The sequence below is a fragment of the Aplidium turbinatum genome, chromosome 3 (genome assembly GCF_918807975.1).
Source record: "Aplidium turbinatum chromosome 3, kaAplTurb1.1, whole genome shotgun sequence".
NCBI lineage: Eukaryota > Metazoa > Chordata > Ascidiacea > Aplousobranchia > Polyclinidae > Aplidium > Aplidium turbinatum.
Window position 1 is genome coordinate 1345420 of NC_137474.1, and position 23623 is coordinate 1369042.

A 23623-nucleotide genomic window follows, 5' to 3' on the forward strand; every position below is an offset into this window, starting at 1 on the left:
GTACATTGATTCAACGCCTGCAGACGTTAAATCGATGTAACAACGACCGATTTTGCTAGTTGAGTCTAGGTTGATTGCGGAGTGGCGCTCCTTCTACTATAATCTTGATTTCTCTTACGATAATAGTATGCTGTTCTAGAGAAAAATGTCTATGCTACTCCTGAGAGCTGCGCCGTACTGAGCTGTTGAACTGCTATTGGGTCTAAATCTGCATCAAGACCTGTGTGATTGCGTCAAACTGTCAACAAGCATGAGTCTGTTGTTTTGAGGCAACCAATAAAAGGCTGTAATCAAACGAAGGAAACCTTTCCTCAAAAAATCGTAATTGGATGAAACATCACGTGACCTACCACTAAGATGCGGAAGCTCAAGGCACGTCGTGGACGACGCAAGAACAATCCCACAGAAGCAGATCATGGAAGAAGACAACTCTGAAAGCGACTTTTTACGTCGTAAGAACTTTTTTCGAGGCAGCAAAAGCTACCTTTTACAAATCCTTTACAACTGTAGGCCTATACAAAAACGTAATTTTTGCAAGCTGGGTTTATCAATTGTCCTTCGAGTTGTACTTCCAAGATAGGGAAGTAAGTTCGTCATACCACGCTTCTTGCTGCACTGCTTACTTTATTACTCTACTCTCTAGTCTGGCAATGCAAGTTAAATCGGTTGAAACAACAGAGTTTTTCTTCAAAGAGGCGCATTGTTCAGTGAACAGATAAAAGATGAAACTCCACTTTCGGAAATTAAAATTACATTAAAAACTTACACGATTTTGCGGGAGATCTGAATCTGGGGGTTCTTTACTTTCCTCGACAGATCCTGGGGGGCCTATGGGACCAGGGGGTCCCTGTACGTTGTCGGTGGATCATTGTGAGATTAGAGATTGTGCAATTGGAAAAAAAGAAAAAGCAAAACAAATTAAAGCCTGATGATTAGAGCAGATTGTGCGAGGGATTTCAGTTTGATCTTGGTTCACTGAACACAAGTGATGTTAGATTTCCATACTACCACCTAGTAAAACATTCCTTTGTTTCATCTATTCAAAGTCTGCAGACGTTGAATCAATGTAAAAAATGACTGTTTTACTGTTTACAGGATGGGTTCCAACCTTGCTTCATTGCAATGTGACCTCACAAACACCCAGTTTACCCATGCAAAACTGAGGGTAATTTTATCACAAGAAATGATTAAAATTGTTGTTGGTTTATGACGCCAAACATGACATAACATATCGGTGAAATAAAATTCGACATCAGCTTTTTTTTCCCATAATTTACCTTCGTTAACAAAAAAGTTTCAGTTTCTGGATTTTGTGAAGCTGCAAAGCCTTGAAGCAAGGATGCGTCATAATCGAAGCGGTACGGTTCCCGCAGGCCACAACTGAACGCTTCAAGTTGGCGAAGGCTCGAGGGTTAGTCACTGCAAGACCACCAAGCGTTGATGACATGACCGCCATCGATCGCTTGCAACGCGCGTGCGCACTTACGGTAAAGAATAGGTTCATTTGGGAATCTCCACTGAGGCACTGAGAGAGTTTCGTGAATGATAAAAGCTTAAAGACAAACATTCAAAATACATAAAATTTTACAGGAAAAAATATTCAAATAAATTTTATTAAGCTTTTTCAGTATATTGAACAATGTGGTGGGCTTCATTGGTGTTATTTCAATTCTTTACAAATGTTAAAAAATTCTACTGTCATGACACTGGGGCAGCATCTTTGAGACAGTGCTTAACGACGGGGATTCCCAAATGACGTCATCATTGCTGACGCAACAAACAAAACATCATAAACCTACGATAAAGATTTCCTTTTTCTCGTTATGTTGTTCCAGTTCCTGGTCAGTCCCATCATTCCCAGGTATGCCATGCCCACCCTTCGTTCACCAAAGTCAGGCAAGCATGCAAAGCGAAACAGAACAAGCAAATTAAGGTTAAGAAGGATTTCCAACAAAGCAAAGTGGTCAAATATAAATTGTTGTTCCGGTGATTTTAGGCTGAGCCACAGCAAGATGTTGAAAGCCACTACCAGCTTTATTTCCCATGAAAAGTAGGCTACAGAGCCTGGTATAGCCTATAATCACCAGGACAACCGCTTATATTTCAACTAGGTTAACCTATGAGAGTAATCGCTGACAGCATTGTTTGGAGACGAAGCAACATGTTTGAAATCGAAAACAATTTCATTGAGATGTAAAATGATGCGACGAAGGTTCTTGAGTGGCAGTGTTGCCATATTCAAACCAACTAACCACAAGCAACAAAATTTCTTGAATGAACTCGGTAAATCTGTAGTTTAAAAATGATGAAACGATAAAAATTTGCCGACAAAGAAATTAATTCCATTGCTGAATTGCGTCGGTGGTACGTCACACGGTGGTGATACGTCATCAAACTATGACATAATTGATTAGCCAGCAGCAAGGTTATGGTATTGTTTTCCAACTTTTACGTTTAGCAAAAACCGCCGGAGAGTGATGATAATAGCTTTGAAATTATAAAAACCGCGCAATCCATCAAGTTTTAGTTAATCATAGAATACATTAAATTAAATCACAGTCAACAAACGGTGGTTATGTTAGCATGGAAAAGCACAAGAAGTTATCAACAAAATCAGTTAATTTCTATTGCGGAAGCCTAGATCTAGGAACAAAATAGTTGAATCTCCTGGTCAATTTAATACAGCAAAATGTAGATACTAACTCGTGTTTAGCAAGCGTTTCGAAAGTTAAATTGTTTTCATTTTTGGTTTGACACTTAGCGTTAGATTATGATCTTAATGGGAAAGATCGTCAAATGAAAAATAAGACAAGGACAGAAATTTGTAATACCTAGTTAGTTAATGGAAATCCATGGGCATTTGAGTTTGAAAGATGCGATGGTTAAACATGGTCATAATACTTGTAGATGGAGTTATGTTTATGGAATAAAGTGTAGCTACTTCAATTAGCAGAGAAGAGAAATTATTAAACCAAGAACAATGATCTAAGACCGCATGCTTCTATTGTTACCTCACAAGAGAAGCAAATAATTAATCTGTTTCAACCCATCAGATTAGTAACCATCAAATAATGTTAGAATTAGTTTTGCTAGCACAGCAAATTAGTGTCACCCAAACATTAGCAAGGCATGATTTGATGCCAGTCATTGTCTGTTTTATCTTGATATTGCGCAGAATTAAAATAATTAATTGCAGAGCCTTGCCAACTTTTAACATTCTAAGATACATTATCTTATTGATATATTTTTACATAAACATAATATCAACACTTACATAAAAGTAATATCAATGTAAGTGTGGTATGAGCCGGCAATGAACTTGTAAGAACAAAATAAAATCAAGAAAAAAAGTGAAGAAAAAAATCCGCTTTCTGTTGGGTTCGAACCAATGACCTTGGAACTAGTAGCTTCTGTGTACCACCAAAGTTACACGTTGACTGATGACTGAAAATAGCGTTACATATTCCCCTCCACAAATTGAATGTCGTAGGCACAAATAAGAGGCACACATATGTGCCACCCAAACCTTCTGAATGCGTCCCTTAGTTCAAATATTGGAGGCCAATTCACCCCATCTCTCATTTCTGGAGCACGCTCTAGTGGAGGATCTTGAGAAGCAGACGTTCATCTCCTTTTCTTCCTGAAGACGCGAACCACTGTCTTCATCTGGTGCTTCCCTTTGATCGACAAGACTCTTCCAAACAGCTTTGACGATCACGTGACCAAATACTCGACTCCAACAATTATTTATTTTTTTTAGCAATACGTTGGAGGCATTATCATCCAAAGGTCACCAGTTCGAATCTCAAGCAGTTGAACAAATTTTAAACTCATGGCGGCTGGCTCATACCAACAGAAAACCATCATAATTTAACAATCTTGGCATAGAGATATTAGCCTACTAATTGTTACGTACATTACACAACTGTACTTGCAAACTTTTATCAATTAATTGTACAGTACATCATAACAAAGATCGGAACAGATTACGTCAATAAACATAAATACAGAATACAGTCCATGAAAATCCAAACAGAAAATTTAGAAGGTATGTTTGTTTTTAAAAAGTTTTGTATGGTCAGCAGGTTACTTGTTACACTAAAACTATTGCCACCCTACACATTAAGTTTGTTGGTGTATTGTTGAACTAACTTCATAAACTGTTTGAATTTTTGACACAATCTCGAATAGTTTGCGATTTGAAATAACCACAACTGACCTTTTCACCCTTTTCTCCAGTTTGTCCAATGCCCTGAAACCCCTAAAAAATAAAGTTGTATTGAAATAATTTATACTCACAAATCCACAATGCCCAAGAATTAGATCCACTTTCTGCATTTGACGCATCTAGGCTTACGCCCGTTATTTAAAAATTTGGATTAAGTGGTCGGAAGAAAAGGAAGCCAATCTTCGTGTCCACCTTCTAGCATATCGTTAAGTGTCTTGCCAAAGGGTACAAACGCATGCTCTTGAGCGGTGTCGAACTGGCGCCCTTTCGCGTGCCGTACCAGGGCTTTCAACACGCGGCTCTGCAGCTGAAGCTTGAAGGTTAGATCCAGACAACTTCGCGATACAAACTCGGTCACCGAGCGTGATAAAGTTTCCGCTATTTTATTGTTTTAAAACTATCGATCCACCAAGTGCCCCTGAACAAAGAGCTCTTGCAGTTTGCTCTGCATGTCAAGAGTTGAGACGCGGTTGTTTGATAAATCACAATAACTTTAATTTACAAAACTGCGCTTTTATCTTTCGATTCACCCAACAATTTGAATCATCCCAGCCACATAGCTGCATCACAATGTTCTATAATAACGTCATGTTGTTTGATGGGAAACTATGTTACAATGTAGCTAGACATTAAAGAAGCATTTGAACAAACAGCTTCTGTATTGTTGCATCACAAAGGTTGAAGGACAACGCCACAACCGATCTATGAAAATAAATTTTCTCACCTTTTCCCCTCGAGGGCCATCAGAGCCTGGTGGACCCTGTGTGTAGAAATGAAAGAATATATTTAAAATAATCATTCCTCAAGCACTCAGGTCTAAACAAGCAACAAGCAAGAATGTGTTGGAGTCGTTGCCATGCCAACAAACATCGTGGTCCAACGTTAGCTGATTATTACGTTCATTCAATCAATGACGTCAGAGAAAGATCCAGAAAGTTTCGTTATAACTTTACAGAAGTTTTATCTTTAAATATTTTGCATACCGGGCGACCGGGGTTTCCCATTCTACCACGAGGCCCCTCAGGCCCAGTATTCCCAGGGTAACCGCGAAGACCTTCTCGACCAGGACTCCCAGGTTCCCCCTTAGTCCCGGGGGCGAGGTTGATGATTTCTCCAGGTTGACCCTAAAAATATCGGTTATAGCGCGCAATGCTTCAACAACCTCTGGCGATTAAAAAGCAAAGATGGGGTGCTTAGCCCCTTCCATTGTGATATAAAACAATCGTCGAAAATCAGAATCTGGGTCTTGAAGTTGTATTATTGACCTATTATAAAAGAGTTATGATATAGCTTATATGTTATGATACATATATGATGTACATCATTGCCATAATTATATAGCCGCTATATAATCGGCCCGCATCATCATCATCCTTATTATCATGCCCATACTGCTATCACAACAACAGTAGTGGCATCAAGTACTAGAGAAGGAATCAAGCACAAGAAACATACCTTCATTCCCTTCACACCAGTATAGCCACGACTTCCGTCCTTTCCTGGGGCACCAGGGGGTCCCAAGGGCCCATCAGCCCCCTAAAAGCAAAGAGATACCGAAGTTATGTTTCGTTTCGAGGTAAAGGTTGACGCGTTCAGGCGACACGAAGACCGAAAGTTTTCATTGGACCTTTCCATCAATAAAGTTGATCAATCAACGCAGACGTTTGTCAATCCGTTGTGATAACCAGTGAGCTATGACAAATAGAAAGCAGAAAAACAGGAATTACTTTTGTTCCGTTGCATCCATCCAACCCACGTGATCCAGGCGGTCCCATGCTGCCTGGAAGACCCTGAAATTAAAAAAAAAATGTTCAACTTGTCATCAGCTTTCACCAAAAGGGTGACATTCGTATTGTTTAAGAACTTGCACCATTTATGTTTGAGTGATGAAAGGGACGCTGATGTCTATTAACTTCTGTTCAGGTTCCTCGATGTTATTGAGGATGAAAAGTTACGCAAACAGCTTTCATTTAGGATGCAACCGGTCAATTAAACATAATAAGCAAACAAAATCAGTCAAGTTCGGAAACTATATAATTTATTGATAAAACTTTCGCCACCAAAAAGACAGCTTCTTCAGTATCTTATTCAAATAGAATGCTTAGTGTTAACTAATTTTCTTAAAGAACAGTACAAATCGTTGGGAAAGAAGTAATTTAACAATATAATTGACAAATTATCACGTGTCCATGATACAAATGTTTCGTTGCTCCAATAAATTGTCGTCAAATGGTCAAACAATACTCACAGGAATGCCAGGAGTTCCAGGATAACCATGAGGACCTTGAGAGCCCTGGAAGACAATGCTGTAGATGAGATTTGGGCACTAGTTATGTAACGCCATCAATTTAATGGTGTTTTTGTTACGTTACGACAAGTAATGGTAAAAACTAACCAGCTGACTCACAAAACTAGCAATACATTTGAATATAGATGTGAAAACAATTACTGTGAGGAAGGAATCGGCCACCCCTACTAATGGGGACAAAACCGAGTTTGGATGATGATGATGAGTACTGTTGTACTGAATCTACTTCAAAGATTTCACAGTGATTATAAGTCAGGCTAAAACAAGATGTTGGAAGCCATAGCTACTGTAGCTTTATTTTAGCAGTTTTGTCAGTCAGAACAACTGACTTCATCAAAAGGTTATAAAAACGAAACGGTTGAGCCTTTGCGAGTATCTGGCTAGTTTCGTGGTGTTTGGTCCCTGGCGTTTGATGAGGTTCTAACAAAAGTTATTTTGCATCGCTGCAACATTCCATAACGTTATTTCATTGCGAACTTACCCGGGATCCTTTAGGTCCTTGCATACCATCTCTACCGTCCTTCCCCTGTTGAAGAGAAGACAAGTGATGCAGTGAAGTTTTAAGATGGTGAATTACTTTCACGTTGATATGTTTACACTCGGAGCACTTAATAGATATCATTGCAAAATAAAATTGATATTTTATGATTTCTTCTGCTTTTTTTTGTGTTTGGTAAAAGGTTAAAGTTTATAAATTGCAGTTAAAATTAAACTTTGTGCTTTTTAGTTTGAAGTCGTTGTAAAAACCGCTCTTGATTTTTACTATACTTTCTCGTGATAAAAAGATTTAATTTTATGTGCTCTGTTTAAAATTGTTTGCTACGGTGAAATGGAGAATTAAACTTGTCTTTGCTTAAAGAAGTGAGAACTCCTTTACAATGTCCACGTCAGCTTCGAGTGAACCAAACAAACACAGAATGCTTTTGTCGCATCGTCATGCATAAAAGCTGGTTAGTTAACCAGGAAATGAGTTTGTTAACAATGACTGGACATAAATTTATATTGAATCAATGAAAGTACAAGTAATTTTTCAGGATAAGAGGATTTTACATTGGCACCATTTTCCGCATAGAAAGCGGAAATACTAACAACAGGTATTTGCAAGTTTAAAAATTGTGCGGTTATAAAAGAAAAACTTTCTAGAGATGAAACTTTACAAAAACATAGCGATGCGTGGAACAATCATGCCGCTATTATTCACAAAGCTCCGTTGTTGATGTTAAAGCGTTTCGTACCGGCATTCCCATCCGTCCGACTGGTCCTTCGGGTCCGGGGTATCCAGGCAACCCAGGGGGACCAGGCAGTCCAGGTAGTCCAGTTGCTCCCTGTCAGAGATAAACAACGCGTTTAAAAAAAACTTGAAGTGACAAATACATTAAAGCTTTAGTCGTTATTCAAATTTCCGAAATTAGGAGTTCAATTAATGTCGGGCGAGAAAGTGTAACAAAGGTCGTTTAGCGTTATCCATTGTTGAGCAGTTTGGGCAAACGATTTTGTGATAAAACAACTAAGGAACAAGGAAAAAATGCTTCTTGAGAGCAAATCATAAATTTACGCATCGTTAGAGTGAGCGAAGGAAGAAGCCGCTGCTAACAGCGTGATGTAGACGACTGCAATCTGGGAACAAAGTCAGAAAAAGAAGCTTTTAAAACTGAAGGAATAAAATTCCGAGAAATAAAAGCAAATGCAACGTGACTTGAAAATTGTTTTGTTCTTTAACGTTCTTTTTTATATTATCAACGTTAAGTTGAATAGTTTATACCAAATAAAACTCCACATGCGTTATCTTCTTACCCTTGATCCCTTTGAGGCGTTGCAGTAAGTGACAGCAGACGCACCACATCCTGTAGACCGCACAACTCCGTACGTAGCCTGAAAGTAATATGAGACATATCTGAATATACAAGCTAGTATTCTTTGCATTAACCAGTGAAGTGTATCGGTGTCTCTGGAAGGGGTCGGTTGGAGGCCAAATCATACTATACCTTTACAATTGTAGATTTTCTTGAAAAGAAAAATGAAAACAAGCCCGAGCAGGTGAGCTATATACGGACCAGATATGGCCAGACCACACATAACCGAACCAAACATAGCCGGACCAGACATAGCCGGACAAGACCTAGTGAGACCAAACCTAGTCGGACTTGATTACGACTCCGACTCTTCAGGCTTTTCTATGACAAACTCCAATTATCGTCACCTCGAAACTCTCCGTAATCTGGATAAGCAGTGAACAATGTGAGATGGAACACGAGACCTTATTAAAAGAAATACAAAACAAAACGAATAACCGGTGGTTAACGGTTAACGGTTAACCATTGGGGATTTTCTTCTTGAATTGCAATAATTATATGACCCTGGCTTTCAGAGAACCACATTTTGGTAACTTGATGATTAATTGAAAGAAGCAATCAGTCAGCCTATGCGGAAATTTCATAAAACACTAAAGATGAGAAAATTGATGCTTCTGATGTATGTCCTGCTGTAACGTAGTCGGCATATAACTGCATCAACTACACCTGGGAATGTAATTCGAACGAAGATTTAAGTCTCAACAGCCTTGGACATGTAGAGTTTAAATTACAAATCCGCTAGAGGGCGGAACAACCCCGTGAATACATCACAATCGAATAAATCATGATACTGTAGAAGTGATTTCGTCTCAAATCGGCCAAAAAATCACCGATCATGGTCGTGGTTGAAATGGAATATTTATTGCTAAAAGTTAAAAACAATGATACTTCTCAATCCTAAAAGAAGCGATGATCAGCAGAAAAATTGACGTTAATTTTTGTAAAAATACTATTTTTGAAAAAACAGAAAGTTTGCTCAGCTGCAGAAATTCTGCTACAATCGCACGCGATCAAGTTTATTACCTCCTCGATATAGTTTCGCCAATCTGCAAAGAACAAATAGACGCAGCGCATCCAAACGAATAAATCATCTCATCCGATGAGAGTGAGAATCAGTTCGTGCAGAAACAAGCGATGGCGATAAAACACAAAATCAACCAAATATAGCGAGAAACAAGATCAGTAGAAACAAGTCAGGGGCAGATGGTTGGATGCAAAGATTCAAAAAAATGCTTGAGCCAAAGTGTGACGCCCGCGTTGCCAAAGTTATGGTTTGATAATTCTATTTTCACGGTTCAAGGCGTTTCAAATCGCGGTCTTTAACACATTTCCTGGGCGGTACTTCGCTATGTTGCAAGTTTGTCGCCAAACCGAAACAAGTCTCAGAATCTTGGGAGATGAAGAATGCAAAGTGAACATATTCTTGAGTAAAAATTAACCAGATAACACAAAAACTTCATAAATAAAGTGACTTGCGTTCTTCTGGTGACTATAGGCTACTAGGTTACCTCCTGATGTTAAGGATGATACCGCTTGAGCCCCCTTGAGCTTCAGCCCCCTTGATAAAGTCAGTCGTGCTGACTGACAAAACGTCGGTAATAAAAGCTAGGCATCATCCTTAACGTCAGGAGGTAACCAAGTAGCTTATAGTCATTAGCCTAGAAGAACGTAAGTTACTTTATTTATTAAACGCCTGGTGAACAGTTTCATTCTGTTTTTACAGAAACTTCATTCTTGCAATTATGTAATGAACTGTTGTTGTAGAACAAGCTATTATTAGAAGCAAAATGGTTGGAACGCCTGGTTAGTGGTTAATCTGATCAAAAAATAAAGAGCCAAAATGTAAATACTACACTCATGTTCATGTATGAAATATACATTTATATCACTGAAGATGAAGACAGTATAGTTTTCGAAACGTTTGCTGAACATGAGTTTAGTATTTACAATAAAGGCTCTTTATTTTTTACTCAAGTTAGTATTATTTATGCTGTTATCCCCACAACTTAATCTACAACAAAACTCGGAAAATTTATAGAAAACGTAGATTTAGCAGAAAACATCGGCCAAAGTGTAAACATAAACCCCAAACACAGGAAAAAGATATTTTAAAAATATTTGCATTCAGTTCATTACACGTCAACTGGTTGAAATGAAAAGAAAAACATAAGCAGCAAAAACGAATGAACTCATTTTGCATGGCACCAAACGAATGGAACATTTCATCAGCAACAATGCAATATTTGCTGAAGCCCTGTCATTAATAAATATTGCAAGATGCTTGTAAACGCGACAACTGTTTGGAAACTAACAACCACCTTCTAGCTAAGCACTTCTTTAATTTAAACGCAAATTACAAGGTAGACGCGAAACTAAGCGACTAATTGACATTGTTTAAATTCTGAAGCACTTTATGGCAACCTCAAGTCAGATGCATGTCACCTCCAATGATTTGTGGAAGTCCAACAACAGAGCAAGAGCTTGCTTGATGGTGTTGGTTATGGCCGTGTGACACACGAAGGAAAGTGACGAATGAATACTTTGAAGCTGTCGAAGCCACAACTGGCTATTTCGGGCAATCAATCGTAGTGGGGAAACACCGGTTTGCAAACTTCTGAAGGAATTTATTGAAGAGCACCCTCTGTCAGTGCCCAGACAGCAAAATCTGTCATTTTTACATTGATTCAACGCAAAAATGACAAATTTCCCTGTCTGGGTAGTAGCGATGTACAAGATTTCTTCATTCACAAACCTTTAAATTAGTACATTAGTTTTTCGCAGACGAATCCTAATCTTCTAAATAGATCAACATGGCTGGAGTCAAGAACATGAAACAAAGCGAGTTACTACTTGATGTATTTGCTCATAATCATCAACAGTGGAATGTGTTTCTGATAGTTTCACAAAAACTAGGAGCAAATTCTCGCAATGAGCAAATAAATTCATTCAACGACATCATATTTGTGCAATTTAACGTTCTGAAAACGTATTTCCCTGCACAGAATTGACTGTGACTTTCAATGACTACGCCTAGATACGTCATGCAAAGCAGAACTGAGATAAAAAAAAACTTTTAAAGGTCCTTATCTATGCAGGAAACAAAAGTGGCCAAACGAAAACAGAACTTTCTGACCAGTTTATGCCATATCTGTTATGTTCCTTTCACGTGCAAACTGTGCCTTTTTCTTTTGTGGCAGCACTTCCTTAACAGGAACAGAGATTACCAAAACCAAAAATAGTAAGATTAAGAATAATATTATCGTATGGTTTCCTCAATGTGGGTTAGGAAATATCTGCCAATCGTTTTCATGCTCAACATTTCAAATATTCGGCTGCATAGCTGAGTGTTGAGAGCTCTTGTACGACACTTGCAAAGACCCGGGTGGACACCGCTCAAGAGCACGTGGTTGTGTGTTTGGCAACACAGTTAATCTTATCCTTAAAACTGGACGCGAAGATTAACTTTTGTGTTTTTTTCCACTTAATTTATTCTGAATATTCAACCACTGGAAGTATCCTGAATCCGACAAAAAGCAAACACTGCAAACGCAAATAGCTCAAAAAATCAATTAAAAAAAACTCTAACAAAACCTTTGACCAGAACCACTTAATTATCACACTGACTGGTGAAGAATTGACCCAAACTTCCCTTCTCATCACATCAACTCACAGCAAACTCAGCGATGGCCCCACTGGTCTTCGCGTTGATACTTTTCGAGAATGCCATGGCACCGAAATGTGTAACAGGAGGGAAGACAAACGCTGCAAGGAAAGAATCGGTCACCCCCACTAGTGAAAACAAAGCCGACTTTTAATGTTGATGAATGAATTGAGTGTCTGGGTCGTTGCAAATTAGTTTCATAATCGCTTCTCTTCAAAATTGTTTAGAAGATGCACTCGCTAGATGAAGTGTCGACTGTAGATAATTCTCGCAAAGATCTTGTGGCAATTCAAAAATTACAAAATTGAAAACCAAATTTGTAGCTTTTAAAAATCAAAGCAAAAAATGTAAAAACTTTAAAAATGTTCAATTATTTCCTAACAAGCAGTGCGCAAATGCAAGTGATGTGACTGCACAATTGATGACATCACAAGACGCTGTCTACACCTTTGTTTGTTTACACTTCGACGTCAATGAAGATCCACGACGTGCAAACAAATTCAACGAAGACAGCTCAACAAATGAAAAAAAAATTTAACTTTTGTGTGTGAAGATAGTTCCCATTCTCAGCAACGAAACCTCGGGAGACCGAATGAGAGAATAAGACCGCGCGAATATTGTGAGCGGCCTTTGTCACTAACGAACAAATTTTAGCAGAGAGGTTATAAAATAAACTACGACAATCCATTTTTTTCACAATAAGTGCAAAGCTGACTTATCGTGGCAAGTCAGATTGCTATACATGTAACTGTATCTGCATTCTTCTTCTTTTTCTGGCTTTATTCTCACTTCAAGTAGGGTCGCCGGTGTAGATTGCATTCCTCCACATCACTCTGTCAGCAGCATCTTCCTCCTTCACTCCCACTATTTCCATATCTTCTGCCACATCATCTACAATCTACATCACTCTGTCAGCAGCATCTTCTTCCTTCACTTCCACTATTTCCATATCTTCTGCCACATCATCTACAATCTACATCACTCTGTCAGCAGCATCTTCTTCCTTCACTTCTACTATTTCCATATCTTCTGCCACATAATTTTTCAATCTTCTTTTCGGCCTTCTGGCTTTCTTTTCCTAACTTCCTATTGTCTCATTTTCCTCCCGATATAATCTTATGATATACTGCCTGTTTCATTGCCACAGCTTTTTCTTCAAATTAGATTGCTATACACACTAAATGGAGGTTCAAGACGTGTTTCATTAAAACAGAGTGACGCACTCCCAATGAGTATTGAACCCACGCCCTTTGTAATATCAGACGGACACTCCCACTACTGGACCACGCAGTTAATTGACGCAGTACACGAGTAGACCATTTTTTTACGAAGTAGACCGTCCACAGATGTTAAATCAATGTAAAACATGGTTGCTTCGCTGTCTGGGGTGGAGATTTACTTTGAGACTGCAAACACAGCAGACAATGATAACATTGTTGATCAAATGGATTTCTAACAATAAGGTGGGACCAAAGCAAATTCAACCCCGAGTTAGTTTGCACAATGACGCAATCCACATAAAAGAGGCTGCGAAACAATGAGGTCGGAGTCTGCCTTTATGAATCACAGCGTTTAGCAGGTGACAATAATTTGAAAGCAATCGCAGCTGAATGAGAAGAATGGCCAAGAAAAGAGCTGATGGTGTGTCGTCACAAAGATGGAGCTTTGTTGAATCAACATAAATGCAATTATCATTAAACACAATTTTAGTAACAAAGTTGCTTTCCAACCGACAAATCGTCCATTTTCATAAATTTATCGTTTGCAGACGTTGAATCAATGTAAATAGAACAGATCTTGCTAGTTGGGTTTGTTGAGCCACATACAAACAACAGCCAGCAGCCGCACCCCATTGAAGATGATGCACAGTCAAAAGTAAATGAAAATTGCGAATGTTTTGTGCGCTTTTAGATTGCGCAGTTTCGTATTGATGTACCAAATTTCTCTTGTTCGAATAAAGGGCGGATGTGTGAGTGTATGGCGTCCACGTTTGAAAATCTTCAAAAATCTTTCAACATGGACAAACCAAAATTTTGAAAACCTAATTAGAACTATGGACAATCGATCGTTGTGGAGACTCATGATAGCCGACGCCTTATTTAGGCATGGCCGATGATGATGATGATGTATGAGTGAGGAGAGATGATAAAAAGAAACTGTCGCGAGGCATTGCCTTCTTACAGCGGCTACCAGATTTTCAGTCAGATCTCTGGCTATTGATGATAAACTAGATTGGTGCGTGCAAATAAAAACCGATGATATCTATTAATGGTGCATTAAAGTCCTTGTGACATCATCGTCACATCTATCTGATGTCGGTTGGGACAAAGAGCACAAAGTGCACCGCATCGCTTCAAATAAACTACCTAGTGGTACCTAAAGCTCCATTCACACGCCAGTGACTCAAACAATACAACAAAGCTTACATTCATCTCAATACCTTTCTAGCCTTTTCATCCAAAAAATGATGCAAATTATTTTCATCTGTGTTTTTAAAACCACATTCATGCAAAACATGAAAAACATCTCTCCAGGTTTTCAGCTCATGACGAGATTGAACAATGCAAAATGACCTAAAAAGCAAATCGATCTTTACTTACATTGATTCAACATCTGCAGACGTTAAATAATGCAAAATATGACTGATTATATGGCTAGAAACAGCTACGACAAACCCGCATTGGTCGGTTCGTCTAGTAACTTGATGTCGCAAACTGACTGGTAAAGGCGGTGGCTGACAGTCTGTAGCACAATTAGTGGTGGGATACTGACGAGCTCAGCCTCATGGGCGAAACAAAGTGTTTCTCGCTGTCAATTCTTGCTACAATCGGCTGCCGAGAAACATATCAGTTGACTAATGTTGCATATTTTCCATTATGTTAATATCTGGTGACATTACAGCGATGTAATACGGAATATTTTCATTTTCCACCTTAGGACTGTGACATCTCGCAACTCGATGATATTGCATTCCAATGTTGCATTCCAATGTTGCATTCCAAGCTGACGTTTTGTTTGTTCAACCTCACAAGGTGTCGCTACCTAGGACTCGCTCTCCAATCATGCAATCCTGGTTCGACTCCCAACTCAAGCAGATTGTTAATGAACACCCCTCCCCTCTACCCAGGGGTGTAATCTGATCAATTGGATGTGCGTAATTGCTGGAAGAAAGACGGCGGAGAGAAATGAACCGGTTACTTTACTCTCTTCAATAATAATGTTATGTTTTTATTTATTCTCGCTCTACAACAGCTAAGGTCTTTTAGTGGCAGGGCTTATGTTAAAGTCTATATATGATTTGGAATGTCACCACATTATTACCCAACTTATCCTTATCCTACAAGAAAGAACACAACCGGTGTCGTATTTAAAGTTTTCGGTTTGAACCGACCTGGAATCGAACTCAGATCTACCAAAGCCGAAGGAGATAACTACTTGACCAATAAGCTGGCCACCCCACTCTCGTTAGTGCCGATGGCCGAGTACAATAACAATCGCATCTTTCTCATCCCCAGGTGGTTGATGACTGACGGTCACTATCTTCGATCAGAATGACGTCACAATCTGCGCGTTAACAGACCACCAACAAGCATAAACAAACTTTGACGGGATAACACCTGTCTCACGTCGTACTTCCAACATTTCTTCAACATTGATTCAACGTTAAAAACAGTTCTCAAGTGAGAGTAATTCAACAGAAATGACAGCATCTATTTCTGGTATGTAAATTCGTTTTTAAAGTATGTGGCAACTGGCAATGAGTACACTTGATGTGCATTAAAGCTGACTGGTCGTTTCTGAAACGTGTCCCTCGTTTAGTGGCGGCCGAAATTAGTTTTTCATCAGGGACCTAACTAACATCAGAACCTAACTATTCACAAACAAACTTGTTTCTTCATAAAGAGAAAAAAAACAAAAAACGAAACAACTCTGCATCGAAATGAAACTAAAACTTTTTTGAATATTTTTTATTTCAACAATTTTAACTTTCTTTGCATACAATTTGCCTCAAAACTTCAAAACTAGCTCAAAAATGAACTAAATTCATTTAGCTTCAGTTCTAGCTCGAATCTTACTCACTACGTTTAACCTCAAAAATTTTGGTTCTCGCACAATACGTAGCAGCTGATGGTGGACTTGACCATGACAGATAAGCACCTGATATTATCATTCATGGTTTGTAGCCTACTGTGCAAGCTCCCAGGCTTTCTGATATATCAAACCGACAAGAATAATAATCCAAAAGTTTACTGGAATAAAGTAAACAATATCACACCAAATCAGAAGAATCGGTTTATTTAAATACAGAGCTTTCGCCACACAAGTGTGACTTCATCAGTACAAACTTATTCAAATAGTTTACTAGAATGTTGATTAAAACATGGAAAACACTGGATTCTGTTCAAATTGATGCAAACCTGACCATGAATCTGGGATGAACATTCCATTTTCCTGCAGAATATATTTTCTCGAAATTTAGTATTGTGTAAAAATTCTTACTGATAAATTGACTTTTCTACGTTAATGCGTTGGCTTCAAGCATTACCTTCCAGCCAGTAAATCAGTCCTTTCTTTAAAAGTAATTGAACATTTGCAGACGTTGAATCAATGTAAAAAAGGACTGATTTACTGACTTAGTTCAGGCTAGCAGGCTGTCACAAAAAGTGAGACATTTCATTCATTTAGAAAACAAATAACAAAATAGACAGATAAAACCAAGCCACCACACGGCATTCATAATGCCATGCCATGGTTAAAGAAAGTCACCTCTTTACCAAAATTGTAAACAACAAAATCTTCATCCATCAAGAAGAAACAACCGACTTATTATATTTGATTAGACAGGGAGCCGTTCACTCAGTCAAAGGATTAACATTGTCACAGCTAACACATCGTTTACGTGCGGACTGCTTAAATATACAAGACCCTTGTAGCATCATAAAATATCAATTGTGACATCATTTTCTCAAAGTAGACAATTAAGTCAAGACCAATAGTTGCTGTCACAGCTACAAATTTAGTTTAAAAAAAAAGTCACAACATAGAGTCATACACAATAGATAGGCAACTATATGGTAGTTTAAGCCTTCTGGGTGCGAAGGAAAAGTTTTACTTGATTGCCTACTGTATTTTTTTGCAAATATATGAATTATTTCAATTTAAATATTTCACAGTTTGCATCTTTTGTTGCTTTTAGCGTCTATATCAATAATTCAATATTTTCATACATTTAAAACAAAGAGTTTAAAAAATAAATGTAGTCTAAGTTGGCAATATGTGAAAAACGCAAACAATGGAAATGTCCATCTGACTGCGTATCATAGTTGCACTTGGTGACAAGTCTGTCCGATTCTAGACCTTGAGCATCTGAACAGATGCAACTTGGAAATGTGCTGTGTAGGGTACCGGTAGTGGTGCAACGTAGTAAGCACAACTTTACTGCAGTAATTCACAAAAGTGATTCCGCTTTTATTCAAAAAAGTATTTTTCTTTTAAATTTATTAACTGAATATGTTATGCAGTCAATAAGAGCAGCCTTGAAAGAATGCCTCACAGTGGTCAAGTATCGTTTCATGATGCTTGAGTAATAGTTGGTAGGGTATTAGGTCATGCGTACTTGCACAATGCACATATCAGCCAGCAATGGCCGTAGGCTATGACAATCTACAACCTCTAACAAGATATTAGGTTAACATCACTTGGAGACGTTTGGAAATCAAGTTAAACCACATGCAGATTGCAGTGTACCAGCCTTGTTTACATTAATAACGTAAATAAGTAGCCTACTGAGTCGCTGACTGGGCACGCGACAGAAACCGTTGGCACTACATTCCATGGCTGTCAAACTGGAATTGAAATTACTTGCAATGAAGACGTTGAAATGCGTTGGTTGTTGGTACAACTACTGCAAACTCAAGCTTGACACTGACAACTTTGATTACTGGGCTAACATTTGTAGTTTAAAGCACAGTAAAAGGAAACTTTTAGCATTAAGCTTCACAACAAACTTTCTAAGAACCGATTTGAAGATTAGCCGCATTTTATCACATGCAACTGTGAAGATGATGATATGCTAATGGGCTTGAAATTGGGAGGTATAAAGGAAGCATCGGATTAGCACAGGATCATTACACGAATATGTTGCATAATGATGTCACTATAGGAATAGACAAGGTGTTGAAACGTCATAATCACCTTTGTCCTGTTCATTGATCCTGCCTGAACAGCCGGTGTGACGTAACAAACGGTGATGTTGAGTTTTGGGCGAAAACAATGACTTGTGTTTCATGCAGGAGCGCACAAAGCATACAGTTTCAGTGCAATTGTTCTAATCTGACATTGACGAGCAGCATCGTTTTACGCATCTGCACATTGCGCTTATAGAGTGGAGTTGGTTGATACCAGAGATGACCAACTTTTTCATTTTCAGCAACCACACTAAGAAAATGACTTGGTTTTGCGTTGAAACACTATCAGCATCACATCACACACTCATGCAAGAAAACCAGTTCCTGGTGGCTTGGCAGAGGTAAAGGTTTTTGTAAATTTTTGTAATTAAAGATTAAAAAGTTTGTTTGCTCAGCAGCAAGTCTTTTAATGTCCCAGCCAACCAATCAATTCGTTGTTACATCGATTCAACATCCAAGAATGTTTAACCGACTGAGAAAGTCTTGTGCACTTCATCTGCGCGCATCTTATTTGGATGGAGGGTATCAACATAGAAGGTATGAGTGTATCCGACCAGCGGTATGCGGACCATACTGTCTTGTTGACTGCATCAGAAGAAGCTCTTCAAACAATGATAGAAAAAGTAGACAATATTGGAAAGGAATATAATATAAAAATAAACGCAAAAGGGATGATTATTGCTAAAAAAATACACATCAAGGAAAAATCGCAAAGAAAGACGTAGGCCACTGTTTAAAATGCGAATCAACATGATAAGTATACAAACAATTAAAACAAGAAAACTGAAGTATTTTGGCCACATAATTTGCAATAATTCCATTTAATGACAACTACTAAAAAGAAAAGGAATGGAAAGCGAAATAGGGGTAGACCACCAAGAATTTGACCTGACATAGACTGGACATGATTTAATTTCAAAACTGCTATTGACGATGATCAAGTTATTTATCAAGTAAAATCTTAAATTCGCCCAGGTTCGCCTGCTCAAATTTCACAAACCAATAGATTGTGGAAAGTAGAGTTGTAGACTGTTCAAAAAACAAAACATCTGAAAACGACTACGACTGTATCTCTATTGTGCGCTGTGATAGTGCGAACGCATAAATTGACCAACTCCTGCTGTTCCGAGCCCCATACACTCAACGAACCAATTTAAAGTTTGTGCCAAAATCAAACGTATATATATAAAAGTGGCCCAACTAAAATTGGCCCAACACTTCTAGTTGGGCCAGTCACACCACCGCATTTTTATATCTTTTACACAAAATACGAAATCTAGCTAAATGGGGAACCGGTTTCTATAGCTCCCTTCTATTGGGGAGCTGTTATCTTTCGGCCCTGCCACCAGGCATATTATAAAGTAGGGTCTTTCATCATTAATATGGAATTCTCTTTTGACATGACATAGGGTGTAGTCGTCTATGCTTTTTTATACCAAGCAAGTTCCACTTTGCCAGTTGCTATTCACTTTTGACTGGTATTGGCAGGTGTAAAACTTTGATGAGACACTAGGGGTATTCCATGAGGAGCACAAGTTGCAAATGCGGACAGGAGCAAACAATGCAACATCTACTCGAATGCCCTGACCTAAAAGCAAGATGCTCTGCACATGATTTGGCCGAGTTCATCGATAGAGATGAACTATCGATAGATAGAGATGAACCATCGATAGAGATGAACAATTATCGATGAAGAGATGAACCACAGTGATGCTCTGGGCTACGGCCGTGTGACACACGATGAACAAGAAGATTCACTTTTGATACTGTATTAAAATTTTTAGAAAAGTTTTGCTTATTTTGTTATGATGCTTTTTGTTGCAGAGTTAACAAAACCGAAAATTTAACTGAATATTTCAGTCCTAGCATGTAAACCATTTGGAGCCTTAGTTTGTTTTCAAATTTATGATAGAAACTATAGAAAAGGTATAAAATATGGAATTCATTTCTCTGAAGGTTGGACTTCTCAAAGTGTTGGTGTGGTCTGTTGTCTTGTACGGTTGTGAAACATGGACCTCCAGAGCAGAAACTAGGCGTAACATTGAAGCAGCTGAAATGTGGTTTTACAGAAGAATGCTCCGGATTTCATATACAGATCATGTTGCAAATGTAGAAGTTTTAAGCCGTATACATCAAGATAAGAAACTGTTGAAAAGCATAACTCAAAAGACAACTCAAATCTTTCGGTCATATCACCAGGAAAGAAGAATTCGAAGATCTCTCCCCAAGCGGTCGCCCTCTCGGGGACGGGCTTATGATGACAACGAATAACAACTAATTTAATAATTTGAATAACTAATAATAATTTCTAATTTCAGCTCAGTTCAGTTTGTTTTTATTTTGCACCATCACAACAAAAAATAGCTTATGCCAAGCACAGCAGTGGTGCAGAAAAAGGTGAAAACGACAGAGTTAAACAAAAAGAATTAGCAAAAAGGTTAAACAAAATAAACCGATCAGCCAACCAAGAACACTGCACGACAAAGGAAACACTGGAAAAAATTACGAAATAAGTATCTAGTTCATCAAAGGCCGGATTGGATGATACAAACATACAGACATGGACAAGAGAAGTTGAGTTCGAAATAGTAAGCTTTGCAAAGTAGACTATAGAGACTGAAACTATAGAAGACTTCTATTCTATTGCACGCAGACCATGCATGGAGTTACCAGTCATGATTACAAGAGCTACCAATTGAATGCCTTGGTTAGTTTAAAAGGTAGGTAAATTTGCTTTATACAGACAAGAGCACAGCCACTAGAAAGCACACGTGTATCATGCCCCATTTTAAACCTTCTCAGCAAGTTTAAAATCTTCGCTTTACACCCTTTTAAGAAAATAGTTTTCCTGTCTTCGTATGCAAATGTACAATTACTTGCTGAAATTTAAACACATCACCTTCAAAAGCGTTTTCCAACGCTTGCTTGATAAACGTCACTCTATGACGTCACTATGAAAATGACAATGGGTGTGTAATACATATAAGTGAAACGTAGGGGTGGAAAGTTAATTAGTTTAGTGAACAATCCAAGTGAGCTAACCGAGCACAGTGTGTCTTTGGAATTACGTTAGAATCAAGAAATCGAACTGAATGCATAAAAACTTTGGAAACTTATGGCCTCACAACGGCTTTATTCCACTGTTTCCAAATAATGCCCAGTCTCCAAAATACTTCACGTTATAGCAGCGGTGGGCAAACTTAATTAAAGGCTAGGCGACATGATAAGCGACCCGCTCTTTGATCGCGTTACTTATCAAACACCTGAGCAAGTATAATGAGTAATGACCAACCTTTAGGTAACAAAGACACTTTCCTTCAGCAGAGACCACACAAAACAAAGCATTGTATACAGTAGAAGTGCAAAGATTCACCAAAAACAGCCAAAACCTCACGGAATAACTGTTGCCATTCTATAAACTTTGTGATGTAACAATGCAAAGAGTTTCAGGTCTTTCAAAGCTCCATTATTTCTATAAACACAGTTATGAGCATGTTACTTTATAAAGGCAATAATAATATTCAACAAGATCTTACCTTTCCATTCGTCGTTGACAGTGTCGAGGATAACAAGATGAACCAAACAAAAAGTGAGGTTCCTCTCTCTTCTGCAGCCATTATCGCGTATCTACCTACGGTAAGCCCTATGTTTGCTACGCTATGGCCTACCCTTGTCCTGTAATTGAAAGAATCAACTTAACTTTCACTGAGGTTGCTAACTTTGACCTATCACAGTAACTAAGAAAAGTAGCTTCAATTATGACATTTAACGTCGGACAATTGCAGCGTCACGGACATCGGTGGCGTTCTACCAGCGGCGGCAGCTGGTGGCTTCGATCGCGGATACATCGCGATGAGTGTTCGGTCATAATGCGACCAGCTTGAGCGGAAAATGTCAAATGGAAGTGGGGTTCGTCATGCTTCACTGGTCAGAGCAAAAAGAGAAAAAAAGAGGAATAAACAAATAAATGAGGAGCATTTTTCTCCTTTCTCTCTAAACCACAAAATACCAGGTTAACAGCAAACTTCAACGCCGCAAAGTTGAGAATTTATTAAATTTTTTGTCATCTTTACAGAACGTGACCTTGCAAGTTTTGTTCAAGTTCTTCAATGAACACAGTGCAGTTTTCAAAGCTAATATGAACCAAAGTATGTGAATGAAAAAAGTTCGCAATGTTCTTAAACCTTCGAATTTCATTAATGAAGAATTTTTATCCGTTTGTGAAACAAGATCGTTCAGTTCATTGTTAATTCATCGCCGAGGTTGGAATGTTAAAATCATTTATTCTCGAACTGAGGAAGTTAAAGACACATTTGAAGCATTTTTGCATACTTTCCACGTCTCATACAAAGTTGCTATTTTAAACGTTAAAACAACACAACAGGAGCTTTTTATGAAACGGAACAAATTAAACCATTAACCCAGGGTCCCAGACAGCAAAATCTGTCGTTTGTAGATGTTAAATCAATGTCAAAATGACGGATTTTGCTGTCTGGGGTTTGGTCATCGTGATTGACAAGGATGGAGGTTCTTGTAGCTGTGGTAATATCCCAGACGGCAGATCAGCCGTTTTTTACATTGATTCTACGTATGCAGGCGTAAAAAACAGATGATTTGCTGTCTGGGATACTGGCAAGTATTCTACACATTGAGAGAGATGTTTTGCGTATGCTATGCGACTGCGCACACCGGTAGTTAAACCCAGGTTTGTTGATCTTTCCAGTTTGTTATGCAAGTTATTGAATACTGTAAAGTTTGGGTGTTCAATGCATATTATTCCCGGGGTTAGAACTCGGAAAGGATATCACCGAGATTGCTCGTAATGACTTCTTGTGTTCCCTTTTTTTATTGACAACTCACAATGACCTTCATTAACTTCTACAGTGAAATAGCGGGAAGTACGCGCGAGCAATGCAAAAAGCAATAAGAAAACACAAATATGCTCCCTACGAGGTTCGAACCATTCACCTTCAGATTATCGATCAGAGACCTTCACCAGCATGAGTTGGAGCTGCACTGACTCAATTAGAACTACAGAAAATTTTGATTTAGTTTTGTTCATTTTGTGTTGAAATCGTAACCAAGGAATTTTGCTCCGTCGACAACATAAGGAACATTACAAATGTTCGTAGACCTGACTTCAATGTCCAGTGCACATATCTTTGATCAGAAACTACGATAATGTTACGTCACAATAGCAATTTCTTCTCGTCGAACCTAGTGCAAGCATCGTCCAAATGTTCGTGAACGTAGAGAATACTTCCAGGAATAGCGACTTTGGAAAAGCAATAAACACCTCAAAAAGTTAAGTCTTCAAATCTTTGAAAATTGAATGAGGCTGTTCAGCAGGCATTTAATTAAATGATATGAGGCGTTCTGCTGGTG

At 38.4% G+C, this 23623-nt stretch overlaps 1 protein-coding gene across 3 annotated transcripts in view; it reads right to left on the bottom strand.

Annotated features, from left to right (window-relative positions):
- LOC145767472 (uncharacterized) overlaps positions 1–21908 on the bottom strand; it is a 47754-nt gene extending 25846 nt beyond the window's left edge. Inside the window, exons 1-12 of one of the 3 annotated variants that reach the window (XM_082579297.1) lie at positions 21775–21908; positions 8331–8408; positions 7772–7861; positions 7018–7062; positions 6477–6521; positions 5956–6018; positions 5684–5764; positions 5212–5352; positions 4953–4988; positions 4220–4261; positions 1800–1877; positions 767–847 (exon numbers count right to left, since the gene is read on the bottom strand). In XM_082579297.1, coding sequence (XP_082435423.1) covers positions 767–847; positions 1800–1877; positions 4220–4261; positions 4953–4988; positions 5212–5352; positions 5684–5764; positions 5956–6018; positions 6477–6521; positions 7018–7062; positions 7772–7861; positions 8331–8408; positions 21775–21855 — 861 coding nt within the window. In that variant the 5' untranslated portion in view covers positions 21856–21908. The remainder of the gene's footprint in view (positions 1–766; positions 848–1799; positions 1878–4219; positions 4262–4952; positions 4989–5211; positions 5353–5683; positions 5765–5955; positions 6019–6476; positions 6522–7017; positions 7063–7771; positions 7862–8330; positions 8409–21774) is intronic. The other 2 variants (XM_082579298.1, XM_082579299.1) reach the window with 2 other exon arrangements.
- Positions 21909–23623: the final 1715 nt, after the last annotated feature.